At 36.1% G+C, this 20,782-nt stretch overlaps 2 protein-coding genes across 2 annotated transcripts; one reads left to right on the forward strand and one right to left on the reverse strand.

The window, feature by feature from the left end:
• Positions 1 to 2,179: 2,179 nt before the first annotated feature.
• LOC117321174 lies at positions 2,180 to 3,960 on the reverse strand. The gene has a single exon (XM_033875639.1). It carries the CDS (start codon positions 3,876 to 3,878, stop codon positions 2,589 to 2,591), a length of 1,290 nt encoding a protein of 429 aa, XP_033731530.1. The 5' UTR covers positions 3,879 to 3,960; the 3' UTR covers positions 2,180 to 2,588.
• Positions 3,961 to 5,715: 1,755 nt separating this feature from the next.
• Positions 5,716 to 20,332, forward strand: LOC117321173 (protein mono-ADP-ribosyltransferase PARP4-like; the record flags this gene model as incomplete). Its single annotated transcript, XM_033875638.1, has 12 exons — positions 5,716 to 5,946; positions 7,167 to 7,324; positions 8,843 to 9,047; positions 9,939 to 10,081; positions 11,418 to 11,519; positions 12,803 to 12,973; positions 13,627 to 13,764; positions 14,401 to 14,577; positions 15,946 to 16,106; positions 16,920 to 17,048; positions 17,233 to 17,331; positions 20,149 to 20,332. Coding segments are annotated over exons 1-12 (1,767 nt in total), but the record flags the coding sequence as incomplete, so codon positions are not given.
• Between the last annotated feature and the right edge of the window lie 450 nt (positions 20,333 to 20,782).

Below are 20,782 nucleotides of genomic sequence, written 5' to 3' on the forward strand. Positions count from 1 at the left end.
CGACCAGTAAAATCTGTGACACGCAGGGAAATTCTGGACATTAAACAGCCTGTTGACGGTGATAGTTCTGATGACGGAAATGCTGAGGACAGCATTAAAACAGCTGGGGGAGGTGACATAGATTCGTTAGGAAAGAATCGACAGGAAACAAGTGGCATGACGTCACCGAATGACGTCAATGAAAAGTCAGACACGAGCGAAACTGAGGACTCTGATGATAGCGTCTGGAACGTGTATAATGAGCCCCTCCCACAGAGACACGCTTCTGACAAAGCAGGGAAGGGGAGTCAGGAAAAACGTTCAAGTGTTGACAGTGTAGTAAGAGACAGAGATGAAACGTCACGCAAACATGTAGAACCTACAGAGATTTCCAATGTAGGAATCACGCGAGAAGAGTTGCGTCAGTGGCATAGTGACGTCATAACAGACACTGAATCTGAAACTAGGGTGGAAGCGGAGAGCCAAGCGTCAGGAAGGAGGATATCAGATCGCCGGACGAAAGGACAGCATTCTAATCCTCATCGTCTTCCTAAAACGGCAGTAAAGTCTACAGCGTCCATGAACGACAATGAGATGTCGGCGTTTGTTAGGCCTGGTCTTCCTCCTAATTTTCAGGATTTCAGTCAAGCTATTGCTATGTTAGGCACATCTCTGAGTAGTTCGTTAGGTCGAACATTGCAAGAAGGTTTTAATGATTTTTCATCTTTTAATAAGTGATATGTGATAGATTGTCCATATGGACAATATCAGGCTTCTGATGTTTTTTAGTATACAAACAAAATAGTTTTTTTATCAAGACATACTTTTTGCATATTAATGTATTGAACACATCATTGGTTAATACCGGTTGAAATGTGTGTAGTAAATTCATTTTTCGCAGCTTAATTAGCTCGGTTATGTTTTTGAAACAATAATACGTTAATGCCGGTTAAATTTTGAAAAGGGAATTAAGAATTAAGAAGCAGAAATATTTTTGTGTAATTTTTAAGATGATAGGTTGCTGTGGCATCAACCTTAAGCAGGGAAGAATGTAACAAGGTGAATTGTACATACTTTGTATTTACTATATATGTTATTGGTTTCCTAATGCTTAGTATAGTAGTCGTGGATCACATGATAATCACGTGATCTCGAATATTTTGTATACGCTATATTAGTGTCATTTTTACGAGTTAGTTTTATTAACATTTCTAATATAATTCAGATCATCATTGATATGTACTAAAATTAAGGAAAATATAAAACATTAATTTCCGGAACCTTCCGATCTATTTTTGACCAATCGGGTTGGAGCGGTCAGTTTAAATACAAGGCCTTTGTTACTGGTCAGTACAATATCAGACAGCTGACAATCAACAGGTGGATCAAGTTTTCAAGTTTCTCCAGTAATCTATTCCGGATCAAAATATATATAATTGTTGTTGAAATCAATTCACAACAAGAAAATGTAACGGTGAACTCCCATCTTAACCTTACTTAGGACAAATGCCAGAAAACACGTGATGGACAATAAATAACATGGAATGAAAACATCTTGTGTATGTGATTTTTACATGTGACATAGAAATATGTTTTAAGTTTTGCAAAGAGAAAAGAGGGACTAAGTACATCGTTATAATAGTGACGAGTAACTAAATTAGAAATACAACTATAGCATTAAAATCATTTATAATATTTATGATAACGGAAGAATGGAAAGGACCTGTATAGGCTTAGCCTGTTGTCCAATCCATTTCTTATATCTAGATTCTATCTCTATTATGAAATATTGTATGTAATTTAATTCAAATATTTGATTGAATAAAATATTTTGAAATGAAAATAAATTAGAAAAAAAAATCCTCAATATCAGAATTCATGAGCGCGAATATCCCATCTTTGTTTGAACTCAATTAACGACGAGACAGTCTGAGGGAGGTTCACTTGTCTTAACACCTTTGGCTATCAGCGTTGCAGCCAAAAGGTTAAATTCAAGTATTCAGGGTCTCGACATAGCTTAAGATTTCTTAGTCCCGCTAAATATTTTACCATAAAGAGATAATTTTCAAATTGTTGAGTTAACGTTCCTCATATACTTTGAACATTATTCTAAGCACAATACGTGTTAATGAGTGCGTAAACATTTAGTAAGAACGTTAACAGCTTGGACGCAGGCAAAAATGAATGATAAATATTAGATTTGGCATTGGTTTAATATTAATATCACGGTCTTTAGAAATATTAAAGAGAGAAGTCTAATTCACAGATAGAATAAACTGATATCCATTTGAAAAAGCTACTTAATATCTGAAAAGAAATAAAAATGGAAATTAACATTTATCCGCGAAAACAAAACGGAACATTTAACAAGACGTCAAAGGAAAGTAATAGAAAATGGAAATATTCACCGTGGAATGAAATAGGTGAATGCTTGTCCGTATGGAAACAATGAAATGCTTATCAGAATAGAAAAATGGCATACTTATCGGCATTATCAAAAAAAAAAGAGGTACATAACCACAAACAAAAAGATTCTTATCAGCATTGAAAAAATTATAATATCTGTCAGCATAGAAAAAAAATTCTTCATATTTTAGAACAGATTCAGACTAATCATCATCGCCTCTCACAACACAAGATGGCCGCCGTGATCGTGTTCTAATTTGCCTGATCTTCTTGTCCTGTTCAGTTTCCGGAACTAGCGTTTCGTGCCGTTTTGCTTTCTCCTTTTTGGCCTCTTCTTTGAAATCAATCCATTTCCCGTCAAACTTGGACAAAATCATCTGTCGTTGTACCCTACTCATCAGATTCTTCATTGACTCCCAGGCCACATTTTTCTTGGTACCAGGGTTTTCGAATTCTTGAATACGGCGCGTTTTTTCATCAGCGCACGCCTTCTCGGCCCATTTTGCGGCGAATTTTCTAACTAGTTCTTCCTGCATCCTAGTTTTTACCTCCCTTACTTTATCTTTGTAGCTTTCTTCGATTCTTTCTTCCTCATCTAAGACTTGCTGATATATTCGTCTCATATCATCCAGGACCTCCTCAAAGTTTTTCATTGCTTTGGCTCTCTTCTTGTCTTTGAGCAAATTATTCTGTTCCATCACTCGTTCCTTCTTTTCATCCTCAAACATCTTCTTCGTTACATCCCTATCCATATTCAAGATAACCCTTATAAGAGATTCGTCAAGCATTTCCATCATGGCTTCCCTGTAATCATCATCCAAGTCCTTTTCTTCCTCGACCAACCTTCCGAACGCTTCCTCTAGGTCTCTGTTGATGTGATTCCTCTTCTCGTTCGTTTCAGACATTGCATCAACTAAATCTTCAATACTTGCAGACTTGTTAACGTTATTCAGCATTGCTCGTAGCAACTTGATCTGATTAAAACGCTCTTCTTCCGTTTCCAAAGCGACTAAACCAGCATGTGTAAAATTCAGTAACTGAAGTTGCATGTCATCCTTGATCTTTGCCTGGTGGTTTCTCATAGACGCTGCTTCTGCTCTCATCTTTTTCTCGCTGAAGTGTACGGTATCGTTAAATTCTTTGTTCATGGGACACAGAGTTTGACTTGCTTCTCTTTTCTCGGAATCCTCTTTTTGAATTTTCCTGGCTTTCTCTTTGTCGACCTCTGTGTTGACATTATGAAGGGTCAAGCGTCGAGTTGACCGAGCCAGAGGGGTCACTCCTTCAACATCCCAATGTTTGCCGCAGTACGATTTCGTTCCCAATGACCAGTGCTTCCGGTCGCAAAGTTCATAAAATCCAGGCTGCGGTTTGATCCCGCTGTAGTGATTTTGGAGAGTTTTTGCCTGTTTTATGCTCTGTCCGAAATCTGTGTTCATGTAACGCTTTATCTGGAATTCCTCGTTATCGGAATCACTGTCCGACGACATCATTATACCGAGGTGACACAATACGCCAAACTTTCGTGTGTCGGCAACCTATGCGTCGTCAGGTAGCTCCAATGGTGACGTCATAATAGGCAACCATTCTATCTATGACGCGACCATTTGTCTTGATTGTAAGCCTTAGCTGTTATTTATATAGGAATATGTTCATTTCTAACCATGGTATGGAAAAAAAAAAAAAAAAAAAGGCCACCAGTTTCCTCGTGTTCTATCAATTCCTTATAACCACTCTCCCCTAGAACATGGATTCGAGTCGAGGCAGGGGATGATGTTTGCTGCCGGTTCGTTGTTTCCCCACCGATGGCACGTTGGTTCCCCCCCCCCTTGGGTTTTCCTCCAACATTCAAAACTATATTTGTTCCCTCAGTGGGGCCGTAATAAAAGCTATACAGTGCTTATATTGCTTGTTAACCATGTAAACGACGAAAAATAAAGGTTATTTTCATTTTCATTTTAAGGTTGTTTTTGTTTTTTCACTAAAAATTCATAATTAAAGGGGGATTTACTAAATTAAGCATTCCTATCTATAGACAAATGTATGTTTAATAATTTCATTTAGTTAAAGTATGATATTGAAACGGGTGTTCGATAAAATGTTTGAAGAATGATTCGCCCGAGTGCATGTTATCTTATTTTCATGTATATGGCGCGGGAAGGATGTCATAATTAAATATTTTTGCTTCGGCAAAATTATGCAAAAATAAATTTGCCTAGGCAAAATTCGATTTCTTCTTAGGCAAAATTCGATTTCTGCTTAGGCAAAATTTGATTTCTGCCTAGGCAAAATTCGATTTTTGCCTAGGCAATAATCGAAACAAAATCAATTTTGCCTAGGCAAAAATCGAATATTGCCTAGGCAGAAATATTTTTGCCTAAGCACTATTCGATTTTTGCCTAGGCAAAATTATTTAATTATGACATCCTTCCCGTGCCATATATGTACGGTTAGTAGTATAGGTTAAGGCCATACTCTACATATACATACTGAACAGATCTACGTAATGTTATAACTGGGCACACGTGTATCTAGCCCGAGTTCCTTTGGCTCTAGATGATCAGAGGAATCTCGGGCTATAACGTGTATCTCGTGATGTTTATTTAATACATCAAGTGCAAAAGTACAGCCGGCTGGTTCAGTATAAGGTCGAAATACTACCTCCAACGTTAACGTAACTACATTTGTCGTATTCCTATAATGGAAATCCAGTACGAAATGCTATATGCGAAATGCTTTAAGCTAAATGTTAACTGCTAAATGCGAAATGCTTGATGCTAATTGTTTACAGCTAAATGTGAAATGCTTCAGTATGCCAAATGTTTACTGATAAATGTGAAATACCTGGGTGGTCGGGTGGCACAGTGGTAATTAACACACTTGCCTTTCACCAAGGCGGCCGGGGTTCAATTCCCCGATCGGACGTGAAAAGGTATGGGGTCACCTGCCCGACCACTTGGGTTTCCCCGGGTATTCTGGTTTCTTCCCACTGTAAAACCCCCGCGCGCTTCCATCCGGGCCCAACTTGTAAAATAAATAGTAAATTTTCCATTTTAAATTCGAAATGCTTTTTGCTAGAAATGTTTAATGTGAATTGCTAAAAGATTGAGTTGCATTTTTTTTTAATTCCTCATTTTATCAGAGATCTATATACTAATATACATATGTACGTGGGTCTCTGATTTTATTACATACTAAACGTTGTTAATGAGGATAGGCTCTATTGAATACAATTTTCAGACAATCCATGGTCTAGGGGAGACAATCCCGAGACTTTTTCCATCGCTAGGTGGCAGTATGTTTTGTTATTATATCCGGTGCTGTCTGCATGCTTTTGCTTGTGTCATTTCTATGTATACGTGAATTTAGCTTAGTAAGCTAGATTGCTTCATGTCCGGTACTGACAACACCATGCTGATATTTTATCGAATAGTGTGAGGGTACCTCGACCACCTGAAAAGATGATAGACGTTGACAAACGCGATGTCCTGCAGGTTACTTGGCCGAAATGGAAGAATAACTATCTTCCAAAACAAAAAGACCCACCCACGGAAGTTCAAGGTATATGATAGATCTTAATTACATTGTACGCCCGTAGCATTGTGAACGTATGTCAAACGTCGGTTTAGAAATGCATATTTAGGGTTGTTTTTATTAACACGTAAACTAATAAATGAGTTTGCCTATAATAAATATATACGATATAATATATTATATAATTTGAACAACTTTCGGTTTCAGTTCTACAGTACATGTACATTGTACATGTATATATATCACGAACAGGTTTGGGAAAACCTCTCCTGTCCCACCAGACTCATTTAAATGAGCCATCTACTGCCATTATGCCATCACCATGTAGAGTCAAATATTTTATCAAGCTTTTATCTTAAAAATGATTTTAAAACAAGAAATATCTTTAAAAAAGAGAAACGGCATAGTTTTAATGCTGGTGGTGGTTATAATGTAAAACTGCTGGTGAAATAAATTAACGAACTAATTAATAAATGCGTTTCAGCACGGATAACAAAATTATATCAGTTTGAATCATTTTTGGTGATAATAAGACTGCATTTGAATCAAGAATTTATGATGATTTTATTAATGTGTCATTTGAATGGATACATCCACTTATTCAGCTTGCATTCAATCTTGATTTTGTTTTGTCTTTAACTGCATATCTGCATTTTGCATTTACCGCTACATTGACCGCTTCATCTTGACCAGTAACGCCACCTGTCGCGTCATATCCGGGGCCAAAAGAAAATTATACGGCTATGCCGAAAAAAACAAACAAAAAACTTTCTCCATTTTCACTCCCCTCTGGCAGTTCTCCTTCAAATTGTTGAAGTTAGCGAGTACCATATAGACATAGACAACACCACCAACTTTTGTAGAATACGCAAACTTGCCTATTATACCACAATTGAGGTTTAGTTTTGTCACTAGAAATAGCCAAAATCACTTAAAACAACTTAAATTAACATATTATTTACCTTGTTGTAAATTTAAGTAACATAACATATTATTTACCTTGTTGTAAATTAATGTACCTTTAAATAGTATATTGCAAAATTAACGATTTTGACAATTTCTAGTAATAAATCCATACTCCAACTGGCGTATTATACACAAGTTTGCATATTATATGCAAGTTGGTGATTTTCGCAACCTGTCTAATATGTTGTAGAACCTGTTTCTGGTTTTCACAAAACTGTTCAGATGACTTCTAGATGGAATAATTAATTTTAAATGCTTTCTTTTCCATTTTCATCATCTAGAAAATCCTTTAGAAAAGAAAACCATGAATTCCTTCATCTTCCGACGTCTGACTGTTGTGCTGGAGTTCAACTCCATGATGCCATTCAAGGAAAAAGCCAGGTGGCGAAAGAAGATTACAGAAAATGGCGGAACTGTGTCTTATATCATAACAAAGAAGGTAGAGTATGTGCTGTACTTCTGCAATAGCTGGATGTGTACTCTGTCAACAACAGGATGGGAATCCCTTTCAAAGAGGGGACACACAATTACATTGTATCTAGCATTTTCGCATGCATATGTAATTTTGCAGTGTGTATCTTAATTATATGCATTGTAGGATTCATTCTGACTTGCATGAAGTTAAATATTAAGACATCTCACAAAATGACATTTGTCATATAATATTCTGAAAGTTTCCTTTTCAGTTTTAGTGTTTATTGGAGCACAGATAAGGGATTTTGGTTTTCATGAAAAACCCACTCTAGAAAATACCATGCCACTATATTGTAACTTATTTCATGTGACTTTCAGATTTTTCGCAGACTGAATCAAAATTTGTTGGATAGTGACATGCTTAACTGGTATTGAAAAAGAAGCAATAAGATGGGTATCCAGGGGATGGTGCCATATTTACATAAATGCAAATTAGTAGTAAAAATCATAAGTATTTTTATTTATTACATTTTTACCAATGAAATATCAAAAATTATTCATTCTATAAAAGTGATATTTTTCACTAGTGAAAAATATCACTTTTGCTGATTTGACCAATCAAATTAATGATTAGAAAATACCAAAATAATTGACCAATCAGAAAGCCCGACATATATTTCAGCACCTGGACAGGGGGAACTACTTTTTTTGTTTACAAATTATCGGTGTAGGCCTAGTTAGCATACAGGGTAGGTTTTTCGTTGATAAAAAATGTAATATTAAAACAGAATATCTAACAGTGTCTTCAGTAATACCAAATATATTTCACTCGTGTGGCTAATATTTTGATATTTTTCACTCGTGCTGCGCGCACGAGTGAAAAATATCAAAATATTAGCCACACGAGTGAAATATATTTGGTATTACTGAAGGCACTGTTAGATATCTTCTATATCTTTGGTAAACAAGACATAGACTTCTCCTTAGGATGTTTTCTATGTAAATACAACTAGAAATAACCATACATTGATTATTGATTCCACAACAGTGACAGAACACTCAGACTATACATTTGGCAAAACCTACCTGTGACAATAGGCAGAGTCATGTAGGGGAAAAAATAACAACTAGCTGTACTACATGTCCACAGCATAAATATAGCTTGCATTTCACTTTTGGCGCCAATGATTGCTAGTTCTATTTTTGTATGTGTTAGTAGGTAGGTGTTGGAAAGACCTAGAAGCTCCACCTTAGTACACATGTATATTTAATAGTGAAATGTTAATTTACACTAGTAGTGTAAGGCTTGTGGTAATCCATCGTTCATTAATTTCTAGTCATATTTCATTGCATTTTTTCCAATTTGTGTTTTATATAAACTTAAATTTTACTTTTGAGTAATATCAAATAATTATAAATCAAATCATGCATCAAATATAATTACTTTTGTTTAATATCAAATAATTATGACACAAATAATGTTTCTTATTCTTCATTTATTATTATTTTCCTTTGTTACAACTCCATTGTGTTTTTCCTTCAGGTATCCTGTTTGGTTTTGTTTAACGATATGTTGGAGAAGACTACATACAAGGTTCGACAGGCAAGACGCTTTGGAGTGCCTGTGTTGAGGGCAGAATTTATTGATGACAGTCTGCGGCAAAGCCAGAGGCTCTCCATGACTCCATACCTGGCTGGAGAGGCTATGGATGGCAAGAACTTTCAGAAAGGAAAAATATTGAGCACTGGTAAATCACTGTTTTATATTTATTGATGTGTTTACAGTGATCTTATGGGTCCTCAATCATCCTATCAACCTCATATTGACTTGTGCTTTCTTTCTTTGATGTATTTCTGTGTAGTAAGGCTTTATCAATTGCTTCCATAGTAGCAAGTTCCAATCAACATACAGAAATACTTGCAACTTCATTTGGTGCAATAACAAACTAATGAAGCAAACAAAATAGTCCACTGTATATAAGCTACAGTTTGTAGTTGGATTCCAGATGATTATTGTGATAACTAAGTTTATGTATCATATGAAATTTGTTCTACTTTCGTCCATGTTCTAGTACAGCTTTATTGAAACAACATCTTTTTCATATTTGTTTAACCTCATTATTTGACATTGAGTTGAACTATTTATATCGGTATAACTACAGAACCTTTGTTTGAACTCTTACCTCGCTATAGCTATCTGACCTTTGTTTGAACTTTGACCACCTTTACTATCAAACCTTGTTAAATCTCTGACCTTGTTATAAACAACTGACCTTTGTTTGAAGTCTGAGCCCTCTACTTCTATCAAGCTTATAACTTTCTGACCTTTTGTGAACTTTGACCTCCCTGTGAAACATACAGTATTTAAACTCTGACCTTCCACAGCTATCTGACCTTTGTTTGAACTCTGACCCCTCTGCATCTATCAAACTTTATCAAAACTTTGACTTTGTTACAACTACCTGACCTTTGTTAATGAGATTATAGGCTTCACTGTAACTGTTTAACTGTTATTTGGACTCTTGTCTTGGTGTATGCATCAAGCCTTTGTTTGAACTCTGACCTCGTTATAGCTATGTGACCTTTGTTTGAGACTATAGGCCTCGCTGTTACTGATCATTATCTTCTCTTTCTTACAGACAAGCAGCAGGGATTGGTAAGGAAGAAGAGGCGGAAAATCCATCTAAACTTGAACATTGCAGAGTGCTGGCCTCTCGGAGACCCAGATAGCCCCGAGTTTAATGAGGAAGAATATGCTGTAGCCAAATGGGCTGTGTTAAAAGTAGGTCAACGCTGACAGTATGTAGGAATTATCATTAGATAGTATACTTTGATGACTGAATGACATGAACAATTTTGTCTGTAAGTGCATTACCATCAGATATAATCCCCTTAGGTTCAAGGTCCAGTTTACAGGAAAGTCAGAAATCTCCACTTGTACCTTCAGAAACTCCCACTTGTATCCTCATAAATCCCTAATTGTATCCTCAGAAATTCCCACATGTATCCTCAGAAATTCCCACATGTATCCTCAGAAATCCCCAATTGTATCTTCAGAAATCCCCAGTTGTATCCTTATAAATCCCCAGTTGTATCGTCATAAATCCCCAGTTGTATCGTCATAAATCGCCAGTTGTATCCTCAGAAATCCCCAGTTGTATCGTCATAAATCGCCAGTTGTATCGTCATAAATCGCCAGTTGTTTTCCTTAGAAATCTCCAGTTGTATCCTTAGAAATCCCCAGTTGTATCGTCATAAATCCCCGGTTGTATCGTCATAAATTGCCAGTTGTATCCTCATAAATCCCCAGTTGTATCCTCAGAGATCCCCAGTTGTATCCTCATAAATCGCCAGTTGTATCCTCATAAATCGCCAGTTGTATCGTCATAAATCCCCGGTTGTATCCTTAGAAATCCCCAGTTGTATCCTCAGAAATCCCCAGTTGTATCGTCATAAATCGCCAGTTGTATCCTCATAAATCCACTTGTATCCTAGATTGGTAACTACTGGTAATATCTTAATAAACATGTAAAGCCTACTGAATATAAGTGGGTAATCATAGCCACTTAATATAGAAAAAATTACGAGATTTCTCATGTGACCTGTACATAGGAGAAATTAAAGAAAGTTGTCATCATTTCAATATGGTATCTCAAGATCAAATTTCTCTGCTGACAGCATACTTGGTGGTTCCTGTTTGGAGAAGGACATATTTAGATTTATATTTCATGTTTAAAAGTAAAAAGTGTAAGGATTTATTTTACATGCCAATTCAGATGATGATATTTGGGGTACCAGGTAATGCTACATTTGGTGCTAAAGGACTGTTCAAGAGAAATAAATGTTTTGAAAGTAAATGTTGGATTATGAGGACAATATCTTAAATAGTTCTAACAAGAAATGAGTGCATGGAACCTTCTGTTCTATGCAGCATAATATAAAAAGTTTCCCATTGCCCATAATAAATGTGTTTCATATCTTAATTAGCCTTACGAAAGTGCTTCACGCAATTCACATTATATAGGTTATTAAAAATATATCACATGTTACATAGCCTGAAGACAATGTTCCTAAGGTTCATAATCTAATTAAAGTATTTTATATGTGCTATTTTTCAGTCAAAAGAGTCTGTCCAGATCCTGGAGATACATGCCAGCCAATCTGATGTTGACCTTCCTTTCAGACTGTACTCCCAGGCCGGGTCATTGGCACAGAAAAAGGTACAGACAGATAGATAATACTGTCAAACACATCATTTCTTTATTCTTTAGACTAAATTTCATGGGGCTAAAGTGGCTATATATCACCAGCCTTCCATCTCTGGGTCAGGAATTTGAAACCCATGTTGCCTGGTACTGGCCATAGGCCGGTGGTTTTTCCCAGGGTACTCCGGCTTTCCTCCACCCCATAAACATGGCACACCCTTACATGACCCTGGCTGTTAATAGTACATTAAACAAAATAAACTTTAACTTCATATTGTATATCTCTTCAGTTTACTGGAAAATCAGAAATCTGTTACATGCATGTCTTCAGAGATTACTTATTTTTAATCATTATTATATTTTTTGGTTTTGATATAAGCACTGAGAGGGGTGGTCATTGAGAGAGGGTAATTTATCTTTGAAAAACATCAGTGAACAAGAAAAACAGATGCATACAAGAGGTACAGAAATGTAGTATATAGAGGTACCACTATATGTTTACAAATTGCTACATTTTCCGGTTTTCTTTTTGTTTTATTGGGTGAGTGTGGGCCATGAGACTGCTGAAGACAAAAAATAATATATTTAGACTGTCCTAATTTCAAAGGGAGTATAATTACTTTTTACCAGTACTGCACTAATAAGGAAGTTATACACAAGTCATTAGATAATCCTTCACAATCTTTTTATGTAAAGTTCTTAAATGCACAAAACATACTTTCAAACTATTTTTATAAATCTGATGGGGGAGAAAAGTGAGTGAGTGTCATTTTCAACTGAGCAACACACTTTGCGCGCAACTCAAATAAACAAAATCTAGGGGGAGATACAGTAATTTGCTCTAGAAAAATTTCTTCCCTTCCTGATCATCTCCCTCCCTTAGTTAAATAAAATATTTCATTTGAAATTGTCCAATGTAACTCAACTTCAGAAGGTACCAGGTATAATTAGCAGTCAGAATAAGAAAATAAATATACAAAATATTTTTTATCAGTTTTTTAGATAACCTTGTATTTCTGAGAATTGTTTATCAGAACTCACTTATTATGCTGTCTTATCAAACTTTTTAATTCTTATATGTTGTCAAAAGTATGTTTACCTAAGGTAATTAATGGAAATTATCATAAGTTGAGATATTGGTGTTCATGTAAATGCATGAATTCTATTGTTTCTTCAATTTTACAAACTTAAAACAGTTACATTTTTTTTCAATATTACTGCATGAATGTAGCTCTCTCAAAAGTAATAAACATAGCAGATTGTTAACATACAGAAATCTGTTGATGTGATTTTAACAGACAAGTGACAACAAGGACGCTCCTGTAGCCTGGTATGTGCACACTTCTGATGAAGCTCTCAGTGGATATGAACAGTTGTACCGCCGATACACCTCACATCCCTATAACATGTCCATATGGGATAACCCTGTGCTAACTGACAATGCCATGGGTTCTACCAAACTCCGAATGGTAGGTAGTTTGTCTTCATAGAAAGTCTTCTCTCAGACATGGAGCTGTGGAGTTTTCTTTATATACTAATGACTTATTTTTTGATACCATATAATATTATATTTTCATATAAGTTGTGGATTTTAATGTCAAATGGAAGAGTCCCTTATTTGTAACCCTATGGAATCTTATCATACATCTGACATTATCTACATCATGTTTGCTATAATGTGTAGTCAACTCAAACTCAGTTAAGCTCGATTAGAAATGCTGCATTAGCTTATCATGTTCCTAAGTATCTGACATGTAGAACAAGGCATATTAGTTTATGAAATAGTGACAGTTATCTGATGTCAGTCTATGTATGATATGGAAAAGACTTTCAAGACTGATATGATATAAATGTATATGTAGCCCAGAGAATTTATCACTGTAATTTAGTCAATGAGAAGCTGGGGTTTTGCATTTTAAAATTCCTATATAGTGAAGAACAAGTGTACAGGAAATTAAAGAAAGTTGATTTTTGCTAAACCCCCCTTCACCTCCATATATGTACATGTATATGTTAAATTTTAGCAAAACCAGTTATTCCAGTGTTTCAAGGATTGCATGGACAATTCATCCATGTACACATTAACTAACTAAAGGTACATATGTTGTCCTATCTGTGGCAGTTGTTGGGAGAGTTGTGTACCCTGACAACAGAGATCGGTCCAGATGTTGGTCGGTTGGTGGAACTGGTCTGGGCAGAGGCCAGTCATGAAGCTGAGACGCAACTAGACATGAAACTTCAGCACATCAAACAGGAAAAGGTGAGAATTCATACATCAGCTATGTTATAGCTTTTGTGGTTGATAAGATACCACAGAGTAAAACTTGATTTCATAGCTGTTTCTAATGAAAACTCATCTAACCTCCAATTTTTAGATCACCTGAGACAAATTCAAATAGAATGAAATTTTAAAAATCTTTTTCTGAAGACCCAAATAAGGCTGAATCAAATAATTAATTTTCATAGATGGAATGGTCTTAGGTGTTTTTTACCGAAATTTTGAATTCCATGACCCTTGGTTCTCACGTTTGCCCCTGAAGAGGGGGTATACTCTACAAAAAGTTGATATAGGGAAATATGATGTTTGAATATGATTTTCAAAGTTTTTATTGGAATCAATTCAGACCCCCAATGGCTGAGGAGTGGGGCCAAAAAAGGTCAAATCAAATGGCGTAACACACCCATCCTTTTTTCCTGAAAAAAGTGGGGCATGCTTTTTGGGGCAGGTGTGCTTTTTAGATCAAATATGGTATATATATTAGCTAAACATATGAAGAGACTTTAGTTTGCAAAAGAAAAAGTGAATGAATTTTCAAAAAAAAAAATAGTTACATTATATAGTAAACCTACATAAATATAATGTACTTGACTGTGTTTGATACTTTTGACTTGACAGATTGAGGAGGCAGAGGCAATACTTCTACAACTGAAGGCAGCAGTGATGAAAGGAGCAGACGCCACCACAATAAAAAGTTTACTGAAGGAGTTCTACTCTGCCATGCCTTATAAACGCAGCTTCAGAAAGGATACCATGTCACTGAAAGATATCTCCACCAAACAGGACCAGTGTCAGGTCAGTGATATTTACAAACCCCAACATGTCACATTTGGTGACATTGACCACTCCAGGTGATAATTGTACATCAGTGTACAGGTCCAATCTAACTTTGCAGCAGAGAATTTCCCTTCAGCTCAATCAGTAAAGTGGCTGACCAAGATGATGATGGGGATCACAGATTTTATTCCCAGTAGCAGCTCACTTCTCACATTTCTTTATAAAACAAAGAATTTGATTCCAGTGGGCAGAGAGGCATGCTTATAAACTTATTAGTCAAAGACAAACAAATAAACCCATGCCAGTTTTTAGTCCAGAATTATTGGTGCTGCAAATGAACATTTTATGACAAGTTGTTTTTCTGGACTAATTTTTAGGTCACCTGAGACAATATGTCTCCAGTGACCTATTCTAATTGCCTTTTGTCCGGCATCGTGCGTCGTCCGTCATGCGTCGTGAGTCCGTAAACAATTTACATTTTCAACTTTTTCTCCAAAACCGCTACACCAAATTCAATGAAATTTGACAGAAAACTTCTATGGCTGAAGGTCAACCAAAATTGTGAATTATATGGTCCCCACCCCCCAGGGGCCTGAGGGATTGGGCCAAAAAATGTAAAATTGACTAAAACTTCAAAAATCTTATTCTCTACTCCAAGATATGGTGGAATCAAACATTCTTCATAGATGGAAGGGTCTTAAGGTGCTTTACCAAAATTGTGAATTTCATGACCCTGGGGTCTCATGTTTGCCCCTGGGAAGGGGTAAACTTTACTATAGTTTATATAGGGAAATCACATTTTTGACAATTATTTGTTGGATTTCTATTAGAATTCATTTTAACTTGGTTAACATTATCAGCATGGGATGACTGTTTGTTGGTATGCACATGTTGGCCCTGACTGACCCCAATGGCCTGAGGGGTGGGGCCAAAAAGGGTCAAATTGACTAAAACTTTAAAAATCTTCTCTACTCTCAGATGTGGTGGCATCAAACATTCTTGGTAGATGGGAGGGTCTTAAGGTGCTTTACCAAAATGTGAATTTCATGACTCTGGGATCTCACGTTTGCCTCTGGGGAGGGGGTAAATTTTACTATAGTTTATATAGGGAAATCACATTTTTGACAATTATTTGTTGGATTTCCATTGGAATTCATTCTAACTTGGTTAACATTATCAGCATGGGATGACTGTTTGTTGGTATGCACATGTTGGCCCTGACTGACCCCTTTAACTGATGGGTTGGGCCAAAAAGGGTCAATTAAATTAACTGAAATAATTCAAATCTCAGGTGACCGTTAAGGCCCATGGGCGGCTTTATTGTTAAATCAGTGACAGCACCTTTTTCAATCTTTCCAAAAAATTGGATTGTGTTTTTGTTTCCAGCTTGTAAATGACATCCTAGGTGTTAGTGAGGCTACAGACTGGTCCAATGAGGCGACTACCTATGCTAAATATAGAGCTCTTCGTTGTCATCTGACCTGTCTCGACCAATCATCAGCAGAGTTTAAACATGTATCCGACATGGTGACAAGTACATCAGAGAGGTATGATAATTTGTTATCCTCAATTATTCCTAGAATCATTCTGAGGTCAATATAGAGCACAAGATTTATAACTATCAGAATAATTTAGTTTTGTGGGGAAAATCAAAGATAAGTGATGTTCTTGAACATTAGATATTGATTGTTTCCCTAGCTGTACAAAATAGCTGGTTTGTTGGTTCGATTTGGTTTATTTTGTTTAATGTCCTATTAACAACCCGTGTCATTTAAGGACTGCCTGGTTTTGGAGGTGGAGCAATTTTTGTTGTTTTGTTCTTTCACTCTAGAAGGTATCTTATGTTGCAAAAGGGCATCTATTAAGTTTAAATGTCATTTATTTGGAGCAAAATGACAAAATCAAGAAATGTAAATATTGTCCTTTCTGGGAGAAAAGAGGAAAAATTAAATGGTCCAAATCAGCCGCATACAATACGGTTGAGGGCTGAATTAAGTAAAACATAATTGCAATTCGATGAACACTAGAGTGATGTGACAAATCAAATTTGGTTATGTTTGTCCCAGAAGGTGCATTTAACTGTCACAAAATGTCAAATTTGGCTACCCTTGTTTTATTTCAATTATCTGTACAATTTAGGAGGCATAATACTAGTAAGTGTTATCTATTATCTGGCAGCCAATAGGGAAAGTATAGAGGAAGAAACTGTTGAACTATAATAAATATAGAGAAACAATTCAAACTTCCTTCCCCCCTCCCCCTGCCCCCCTCAAATTTCCTTCCCCCCTCCCCCTGCCCCCCTCTTGCATCCTGACCCCACCCCCATTACAACAATAACAAAAGTTTCTGTGTGTTAACAGTGTTAAGGTGAGGAACATCTACAGTGTCGGTCGTACACTAGAGGAATTAGAATTCCAGACAGACGTTGGAAATGTTAAGAGATTGATGCATGCATCATCCACACATAACTTTCTAGGGATAATGTCCAGGTGAGTATATCATTCTTTATTGATTAATTCAAGGAAAATGTAGTGAATATTTTCATCAAATTCTATAAATTTAAATATTTAGATATTAGAAGTCATGAAAAAAATTGTACATAAGTTATAACACTGCTTATCATTTTCTTCTAAATTACGTAGACATAACTCAATGGTATGCGATTCTTTTTAGGGGGTTGTTGCTACCTAACCTTGTGGAAAGTGTCCACGGGATCAGCAGAACAGACAGAGGCATGTTAGGATGTGGAATATATTTCTCCGATTCTGCAAGGTAGATTGAAGTTAATCAGGCTGAAACATTATATTGCTTCTGTTTTCTAAGCTTTTAGTATGGCAGGGTATAGTGTGAGCTATAAAGGAGGCCAGTGTTTGTTTTTACTTAATTAAAAAACTTGTTTTTGACATATTTGAAAGTCTAAGTATGGGTTTATGTCCTAGTACAGGTAAACCTATAGCTACCTTATAACATACATGAAGTCCTAGTACAGGTAAACCTTCCTTATAACATACTTGAAATCCTAGTACAGGTAAACCTTCCTTATAACATACTTGAAGTCCTAGTAAAGGTAAACCTCCCTTATAACATACTTGAAGTCCTAGTACAGGTAAACCTTCCTTATAACATACATGAAGTCCTAGTACAGGTAAACCTTCCTTATAACATACTTGAAGTCCTAGTACAGGTAAACCTACCTTATAACATACTTGAAGTCCTAGTACAGGTAAACCTACCTTATAACATACTTGAAGTCCTAGTACAGGTAAACCTACCTTATAACATACTTGAAGTCCTAGTACAGGTAAACCTACCTTATAACATACTTGAAGTCCTAGTACAGGTAAACCTTCCTTATGACATACATGAAGTCCTAGTACAGGTAAACCTACCTTATAACATACATGAAGTCCTAGTACAGGTAAACCTTCCTTATAACATACTTGAAGTCCTAGTACAGGTAAACCTACCTTATAACATACTTTAAGTCCTAGTACAGGTAAACCTCCCTTATAACATACTTGAAGTCCTAGTACAGGTAAACCTTCCTTATAACATACTTGAAGTCCTAGTACAGGTAAACCTCCCATATAACATACTTGAAGTCCTAGTACAGGTAAACCTTCCTTATAACATACATGAAGTCCTAGTACAGGTAAACCTACCTTATAACATACTTGAAGTCCTAGTACAGGTAAACCTTCCTTAAAACATACATGAAGTCCTAGTACAGGTAAACCTACCTTATAACCTACGTATGTCCTAGTACAGGTAAACCTTCCTTATAACCTACTTATGTCCTAGTACAGGTAAACCTTCCTTATAACATACATGAAGTCCTAGTACAGGTAAACCTTCCTTATAACATACATGAAGTCCTAGTACAGGTAAACCTACCTTATAACCTACTTATGTCCTAGTACAGGTAAACCTACCTTATAACCTACTTATGTCCTAGTACAGGTAAACCTTCCTTATAACATACATGAAGTCCTAGTACAGGTAAACCTTCCTTAAAACATACATGAAGTCCTAGTACAGGTAAACCTACCTTATAACATACTGGAAGTCCTAGTACAGGTAAACCTACCTTATAACATACATGAAGTCCTAGTACAGGTAAACCTACCTTATAACATACTTGAAGTCCTAGTACAGGTAAACCTTCCTTATGACATACATGAAGTCCTAGTACAGGTAAACCTTCCTTATAACATACATGAAGTCCTAGTACAGGTAAACCTTCCTTATAACATACTTGAAGTCCTAGTACAGGTAAACCTACCTTATAACCTACTTATGTCCTAGTACAAGTAAACCTACCTTATAACATACATGAAGTCCTAGTACAGGTAAACCTACCTTATAACATACATGAAGTCCTAGTACAGGTAAACCTTCCTTATAACATACTTGAAGTCCTAGTACAGGTAAACCTACCTTATAACATACTTTAAGTCCTAGTACAGGTAAACCTTCCTTATAACATACATGAAGTCCTAGTACAGGTAAACCTACCTTATAACATACTTGAAGTCCTAGTACAGGTAAACCTTCCTTATAACATACTTGAAGTCCTAGTACAGGTAAACCTTCCTTAAAACATACATGAAGTCCTAGTACAGGTTAACCTTCCTTATAACATACTTATGTCCTAGTACAGGTAAATCTTCCTTATAACATACATGAAGTCCTAGTACAGGTAAACCTACCTTATAACCTACTTATGTCCTAGTACAGGTAAACCTTCCTTATAACATACATGAAGTCCTAGTACAGGTAAACCTTCCTTATAACATACATGAAGTCCTAGTACAGGTAAACCTTCCTTATAACATACATGAAGTCCTAGTACAGGTAAACCTTCCTTATAACATACATGAAGTCCTAGTACAGGTAAACCTTCCTTATAACATACTTAAATCCTAGTACAGGTAAACCTTCCTTATAACATACATGAAGTCCTAGTACAGGTAAACCTACCTTATAACATACATGAAGTCCTAGTACAGGTAAACCTACCTTATAACCTACTTGAAGTCCTAGTACAGGTAAACCTTCCTTATAACCTACTTAAATCCTAGTACAGGTAAACCTTCCTTTTAACACACTTGCAATGATCAAGCAATAATTTTTGCAAATAATTTTGTGACCAAAAGTCACCCAAAACTATATCATTCTTTTATAATTTTTGCCTTTTTAAAAGCTTGGATATAAAGTATGTACATGTATCATTTGTATTCAAATCATGCACTTATTGCCAAAACAAATATGTTATTTATTCGCAAGATAAGCAGTTTTCGATTATCTGTATAGCTGTCATATCTTTTGAAATACATTAAGTAACTCAACATTTCAAGCTTAAAAGGCTTTAGTGCTATTTAAAAACATTTGCTGCAATTACACTCAAAGATGTACATACTTAATGAGCATTCATACATATAAGTCCGAATTGTGGAACCTTAAGTTCATGTCAAATTAGTAATACAGCCTAATGTTTGTCCATGGCCTATAACCATTATCTCAATTGTCACTTCAAATTTTATCAAATTTTAGTTTTAAATTTTAACTTATACCATTTTGGTTTTCCAGCACTTGCATAAAGTACTCGGTTCCAAGTACTGTCTATGGCTGTCGCCTGCTGCTGGTGTGCGATGTGGCATTGGGACGTCAATGTCCCTACACTAGCACAGACTACACTCTCACAGCCCCTCCCACTGGCTACCATAGCACCCATGGGGTCAAAAGGTCAGCTGAGGTTAACAGTCATTTTGAGGTCAGTATGCAATGTTAATTTGTTTTATTGCCTCCATCTTAACAATTTTGTTTTTGAGATTCTTCTCAAAGTGAATAAAATTTATCTGATTGCCTGTTTGACTAGTAAAAATACTTGCATCTGTCCATCAAGCCTTATTGGTCCCCTACTGATGAAACAGTCAGTCTGTCTACTCAGTTTTCTGCACTTTTCTCAACCATACTTCAAGGTATGTTGGTGAAAGTATGAGTAGCTACAGATCAAGTTCGAGTTTCAGGGGTTTCGGGTCAAGGTCAAGGTCATTGTTACTGTTTTTAGTGGTGGCTGGTAGCTAGGGGACATGTATTGCTTTTAGAAATACCAGCATGCTTGTTTAATTTCATGCTTTGACTAAGTTTTAGACAATACGCCTTTTCAATTGACCTTTATGATGTATCGGAGTCAGTGATTCTTTGACCTTCATGTTTTTAT

The sequence above is a fragment of the Pecten maximus genome, unplaced genomic scaffold (genome assembly GCF_902652985.1).
Source record: "Pecten maximus unplaced genomic scaffold, xPecMax1.1, whole genome shotgun sequence".
Classification (NCBI taxonomy): Eukaryota; Metazoa; Mollusca; class Bivalvia; order Pectinida; family Pectinidae; genus Pecten; species Pecten maximus.

Coding starts and splice junctions, on each gene's coding strand:
- LOC117321174 (XM_033875639.1), bottom strand. CDS start 3,878: ATGATGTCGTCGGACAGTGATTCCGATAACGAGGAATTCCAGATAAAG.